This window comes from Pleuronectes platessa, chromosome 18, assembly GCF_947347685.1.
Source record: "Pleuronectes platessa chromosome 18, fPlePla1.1, whole genome shotgun sequence".
Classification (NCBI taxonomy): Eukaryota; Metazoa; Chordata; class Actinopteri; order Pleuronectiformes; family Pleuronectidae; genus Pleuronectes; species Pleuronectes platessa.
In genome coordinates, this window is record NC_070643.1 from 21,545,587 (window position 1) to 21,552,373 (window position 6,787).

General features: G+C 46.7%; 1 protein-coding gene across 1 annotated transcript; it reads left to right on the forward strand.

Annotated features, from left to right (window-relative positions):
• The first annotated feature begins 298 nt into the window (after nucleotides 1–298).
• slc39a7 (solute carrier family 39 member 7) lies at nucleotides 299–5,904 on the forward strand. The gene is made up of 8 exons (XM_053447306.1): nucleotides 299–575; nucleotides 1,693–2,129; nucleotides 3,000–3,168; nucleotides 3,311–3,397; nucleotides 3,539–3,673; nucleotides 3,921–4,028; nucleotides 4,598–4,794; nucleotides 4,883–5,904. Exons 1-8 carry the CDS (start codon nucleotides 314–316, stop codon nucleotides 5,135–5,137), a joined length of 1,650 nt encoding a protein of 549 aa, XP_053303281.1. The 5' UTR covers nucleotides 299–313; the 3' UTR covers nucleotides 5,138–5,904.
• The last annotated feature ends 883 nt before the right edge of the window (nucleotides 5,905–6,787 follow it).

The window sequence follows — 6,787 nt, forward strand, 5'->3', positions numbered from 1 at the left end:
GTGTGTGTGCGTGTGTTTAAGTGGGTGAGAGTGTATTAGTGTGTGTGTGTGTGTGTTTAAGTGGGTGAGAATGTATTAGTGTGTGTGTGTATTTAAGTGTGGGTGTGTTTATCAGTGTACGTCTGTGTGTGTGTGTATGTGTGTCTGTGTGTGTGTGTGTGTGTTTATAAGTGACTTTGTATTAGTGTGTGTATATGAGTGTGTGTGCTCACAGTCAGTGGAAGTGATTGTTAAAATACTTGAGTTCTCTTTGTCCTTCATTGTGAATCATGTTTTGCATAATGGAAAGTATAAAGTGTGTTTACATGACGCTATGAAAGTCATTAAAAACCAAACCCACTTTAATGTGAACAGGAGGAACCGGTGCGGGACCAGTTTGAAAACTGTGTATCCGACGGTCGAAGATGAAGCGAACTCTCGCGAGATTTCCCGCAGTCCTGTAAACGCCACGTCCCCTGCGCAGCCTCCATTAGCCTCCTGGTGCTCAGCGGGTTCCGGCACCTCACGGGTCTCACAGCCGAGCAGACGGAGCGGTACCGAGCGGCCCGACAGCCAGCGGCACCAGACACACTCTGGTGAGGCTCAACCATTCATCTCTTATCAAGTCTCCGACTCTATCCCCTTCTCCGCTAGCAGGCGGCTACTCGAGCTAGTTAGCATGCTAGCAAGCTGCAGGCGCCACTTGTGGAAGCAGCGGCCGGTGTTCGATTCCCGGCTCCTACTGTTTACTGTGAGATTACTGAGAACACTTGACCCTAAGCGGGCACATTATCCGCATCACTTTCACACCTGCAAACAAACCCCCACCACCAGACGAGGCTACATCCGAGCTAGCAGGCTAATAGCTGAAGTTAGCCCACTCGGTTATAACGTAAACACTGAGAGGTGTCCTCGCCAGGCTAAGTCCCCAGTGTCCCGTCCTGCAGACCGGGTTTCAGCTGCTCATCAGGGCAAAGCTGCTAATTCATGGTTAGCATAGCACAAGTCTAACTCAACACACCGAGAAGCTAACTGTGCTGCAGAGTCACCGTGCAATGTTGTTGTGTTTGACTGGGAACCCCCCAGTGACTCCACTGGTCAGTTCTGGAAAAGGTCTGAAAGAGTCGACCAGACAAAAATCACACTTCTGTTTTTCCACAGTTCAATTTCATACACATAATTTCAAAGCTGCAATGATGACGATGCATTCGGCCCATCCCCTGGTGGGGGTGACAAGATGCATTACATTCACAAAGAGAAGGACAAATCAAAGGAAGTTATTGCATACATAATTATTATTCATATCAATAAGTTGAGTAGATCTGTGTCTCTGAACTTGAGCCTTCACATCTGTTTCACTTGCTTAAACTCTTTGCCTCCTGTTGCTTTTATATCTGAAACAGTTTCAGACCCACTTGCTTGTTACTGCGACATGAGGTAGAAGCTGCAGTAGTCTTCTGCTGACAGACGTGTCCATATTTACATAAAGAGAAAGAGAGAGAGAGAGTGATGGTTACCTGCAAACTAAGTAATGTTCAGTTCCAGCAGGAAGATGAAGCTAGAGGTTTGTTAACGATGTAGAAAGACAGAACATTAACACATCTTCTGTTATCTGGCATCTTCGTGAAGTGAGTTTGGTGTAAACATGGTCTCTGAGTTTAATCATCTTCTGGCCTTTGAGTTTCTATTAATTCTGTCATCTTCTCTCTCCAGGGGATAATATGGGCTGTCTACGTCTGCTGGCACTGACACTGGCCACATCAGCCTTACTACTGTTGGCCTCCCGTTCAACATCCGCTCACTCCCACGGTGACCACGGACATGGCCACCAACACCACGGCCACGCCCACGGAGAAGATGATCACCATGGGCACTCTCACGGCGAACAGGTGAAGATGTTCCACGGAGCAAGCAAGTGGAGCGCACAGGCTAACGTGCCCGAGGACGGCCATGGACATGACCACGCACACGGACATGACCACGACCACGGACACGACCACGGACATGACCACGGACACGCACACGGACACGACCATGGACACGACCATGGACACGCTCATCATGAAGAAGTGGTTCTTGTGCACAAGGAGCAGAGAGTGAAGCGTGAGGTCGACGGAGAGAAGAGGGACACGATGGAGCTCTGGACACAGGTGCGCTCATTGGCTAAAATCTCACTGATGGGTTAAGAGCTTTAAATCTGTAGGTTAGAAAGTATGAACATCTGTTTGCTCGTGTTCCAGCTACACATTTAAAATCAGGATACATTGACGTGCTGCAATAGATGTAGGTGTGAACCACTAACCATAAATTCAGTCAGACGACCAATCAGCCTTTTAAAGAAAGAAATTGCAATGGGCAATTCTTGGTGAATTATTTGAGTCAATACCAAGTCAGTATCTAAAGTACTCACTGTAGACGGCCAAGAAGTGGACGTCACAATTTAGGTGCCGAGCCAGATCGGGGCAGATTCAGGAATTTTTTCACTTTCTCTAACATTGTGAAAAAGTAAGTTTTCATAGTTTTCTCAGGGATTCATTCATGGATCTGGTTTAAAGGAATCTGGCACATTTAGGTCTAATATCTTAAATCATACTGGCCGGCATACAAGAGCAGTACGAGCAAAAAGAGGCTTTAGCTCCATCGCTGCAGTGTTTACACACAATCAATCTTTTATGTACAACCAGTCACTCACCAGCAGGTTTTAGAAGTTTTTTTACTTTTGCTGGCCTTGCATAAACTGTTCCTTCCCTATCAATGTTGTCTCTCTTGACTTTGTGACTCACAGAAGTACAAGATGATCAAACACAGCTGGAGCCGCATTCTGTATCCACATGTTGGTCGGCTGCGTCCTGTTTGACGACGTGTTCACACCCTGTCTGCAAACAACCAACACTTATTCCCATTGTGTCTTCTCCAGCTCCTGTTTTACACGATGTTGCATTGTCATCCATCTTGAAGCCTTATGACATCTCCCATGAAACACAGATGAAAAGTAAACGTTCCTCTGTCGTTGTCTGCAGGCTATCGGAGCCACCCTGCTGATCAGCGCGGCTCCTTTCTTCATCCTGTTCCTGATCCCAGTCCAGTCCAACAGCGACCAGCACCAGAACCTGCTCAAGGTGCTGCTCAGCTTTGCCTCCGGCGGACTACTGGGCGACGCCTTCCTTCACCTCATACCTCACGCTCTGGGTAGGAAGTCCATCTACTGTAGTCTGGTTTCCCTCTTAGTGGGCTAACCTGAGACTGACAAATTCAGAGTTTTTACTTATGGCAAATTTAGAGGACTGGTTTTAATGAATGTGTGAAATTGTGTTGTTGGTTTCTCTCACAGAGCCTCATTCTCATCATGAAGACGGAGAGGAAGATCACGGACACTCGCATGCAAGTGAAGAGTCACATGACCATGGTCACTCCCACGGTGCGCTTTCCCCAAAGAAAATACCTTTAATCATCTTTCCTATTGTGACGCACAGCTTTTAGTTCTATGCTGTACACCGTGGAAGAATCATACTCATGTATCCCAGTTCCAACCAGTGTTCCTCATCCTCTATCTACACAGGAGCTGCGCACGACCACATGATGTCGGTGGGTTTGTGGGTCCTCGGTGGGATCATCGCCTTCCTGGTTGTAGAGAAATTTGTGCGTCTGCTGAAGGGAGGGAACGGCCACGGACATTCCCACAGCCACTCCCCTGGTACGATGTAGTAGACTCACAAATAGATCATTTATTGTATTTAAACATTAAGGATAGACTTCGGTTTAGAAATAAAAGAAGATAGAAAAATGTATCCAATAACACAACCAATACACTGGTGCGTGTTGGAAATATTTTTGTCACATCAACATGTTTTCCAGGGGGTTAGACATAATGTATTAGAACCTGTATTGTTAAATCTGATCTGGGGACTGGAGCTGACCTTTGTTCTGTGAAACACTTTCAGCTGCTGCCAAGGAAAAGAGCAGTGATGGAGAGGAAGACAAGGACGAGAAGAAGAAGAGGAAAGGAAGCGAAGACAAGAAGGTGGCGACGAAAGAGGAACCGAGCACAGGTGAACAATACATTCAGTTTATAGATAAACGCTGCCTCCTGCTGGTTCTTTACTGAACTGCAGCGTGGTGAGCATCAACTAAAAGGCTCAACCCTTTCATCAGCCAATAACCTGACAGTCTGTACTGCCGTGAAACGATGGTTATGATTTACAGCTCCCTCGGGGGTAACTCGTTAGTCATGGCTGGAACAGAGCGAGGGACTTCGGTCTCAGCGCACATTGCAATGTCTGAAGCTGTAAACATGTCAAAGACCGTATCAATTAGAGTTACTGCAGTATTCTGCTTTACCGGTATTACAAGGTGTTCAAGCACATACCGATTACATGACTTACCCAGCCGCCAAACAATCCATTTAGCTTATTATAAACATAATTACTATTCAGTCTCATTGGCACAGTGTGTGTGTACTTGGCTTCCCCATATTGGCAGATCGTAAACTGCCGACTCACTCTTTGAACCACTTATCCTTATACCTTATACCTCTTCGTTAAAGACTGATGTCAAACAGGGCTTTTGTTCTCGCTCTTATCTTTAAACAAACTTATTCTATTTTCTCTCCACCATGCAGACATCAAAGTGTCGGCTTACCTGAACCTGGCAGCCGACTTCACACACAACTTTACAGACGGCCTGGCGATCGGAGCCTCATTCCTGGTGAGTCCAGCAGTGGGCGCTGTCACCACTCTCACCATCCTGCTGCACGAGGTCCCACATGAGATCGGGGACTTCGCCATCCTCGTCCAGTCTGGCTGCACCAAAAAGAAGGTAATTATTAACCTGTGTCGAGGACTCCTTACGAATTCAAATATGTTGAATGTGTTGCCATCATCGTCCTCTCGCTCTTTCCCATCAGGCCATGTGTCTACAGCTGTTGACGGCCTTGGGAGCCTTGGCCGGCACAGCTTGCTCCCTATTGGCCGAAGGCGTGGGCGCCGCAGCGACTGCCTGGATCCTTCCATTCACGGCCGGAGGGTTTGTTTACATCGCAACGGTGACGGTGCTCCCGGAGCTGCTGGCCGGCCGCTCCAGTTTCGGCCAATCACTGCTGGAGATCCTGGCGCTGCTGTTCGGAGTGGGCATGATGGTTCTGATCGCAGAGTACGAGTGAGACGCAGCAGAGACGACTCCTCGCAGAGTGAGACAGGAAGGGACGGAACAGAGGGACGGACAGGGCAAAGGTCAAAGAGGTTGAAAAGGCGCTTTTAAGTAGGATTCAGGTGGATTGTTTTTGTCAGGGTGTTTTTTCTTGTGTTCCATTTAGGACCAAACGCCCCCCCCCCCCCCCCGTTGATGGCATATGGCTGAATTTTGTTGTCCTATGTTAGTTTGTTTTTTAGCAGTTCACGGTCACATCCCTGTTGTTGTTTTTTTTACTGTTTCTTTTTGAGAGGAAAATCATTTGTGTCGTGAAAACCAATCAGCTGTGGCGACTGAGCGCTGGGATGAGAGAGAACTGGTGGAAACGTTTGTGTTGCTCTCTGGGAGCCTTCATCAGGACGGGAGGGGGAGTCCGTCTGTCCATCGGCCCCAAAACCCACTCCACGGCGTGACTGCAGCTTTAACTCCCTCCAACAGTGGCTTAATTCATTTCACAGCCAAAACAATGGAAATATATCTGTCGTTTAACAAGTGGCTGCTCCTTTAATCCACATTTCAGAGTTGGTTCCGTGAAACAAGAGAAAGCTCAGTTATACATGTTTAAATATGAATGTTGATATTTTTTCATTCCACAAAACACAAATAAATGTGGCTTCTACCAATGTGCTCAAAATGTCGACATATGGACTCATAAATCATTCCGATTTTAATTTAGTTTGAACTTTAAACATTCCTTATTCTATTTTCTTCTAACTGACAATAAAGGTTTAAATTCTTCTCAGTGGTTATTACTTTGTCAGATTATTTTCCACAACTTGTGAATATGTTGTGTGATTTAGCTGAAGCGGCTTCATGAAAGTGATTCTTCCTCTTATCAGCCGACTCACCCAGATGCCTGAGCAGTTCTACTGAAGGATTAGTGAGTGAGGCATTAAAACACCTCATCTGAGCTGTATCATGTTGACAGGTATCACACCCACATGTTGACTTAACTCAAGTTAATCCCGGTGCCCTGGTTTCCTCTGCCACAGCAAAGTTTCAAGTGTGATCAAGAGGTTTATCAACTTTGACATAAATGAATCCCAGTTCCTGTTAAATGGAAAGAGTCACAGCTTTGTTAGATCCCACTTGCAAAACTCCACGTGAATGATGCTGCTTCAGAATCTCTCCAGATGCACCTGCGACGCTTCAGGTCTCCTGCAACTCAGAGAAGACCCTGAAGGTTTCTGCACTTTAAAGCAAAATGTTCATGAGCACAGACGCTGAAATTAGCTGTGTTTCAATTCAGGGGCTGCGTCCTTCGGAGACTTTTGTGGACACAGCCCACAAAGGGCATTTGGTCTTGGCCTCACCGGCTTGTCCTGCCCCTATTGCCCAGCAAGCAAACTGCAGCTCCACACAAACCTTTAATTGCCCCTGTGCTTTCTAACATGAGGAGCGGCTGAGGAGGGACACGGACCGAACTAAAGAGCCAAAGTCTAAACTCTTCTAAAAGGGGATTTCTGTCATTTTAGGTCGGTCTCATCACACTGATGTTTGTGCTCATGTGTCTGATCAGAGACTGACTCCCAATCATGTCAAAACCACAAGATGGCGGCGCCCTCATCCTGGATATTTAGGCTTCACTTTTGTACAACAGCAGGAAATGGAGAAGCGTCAT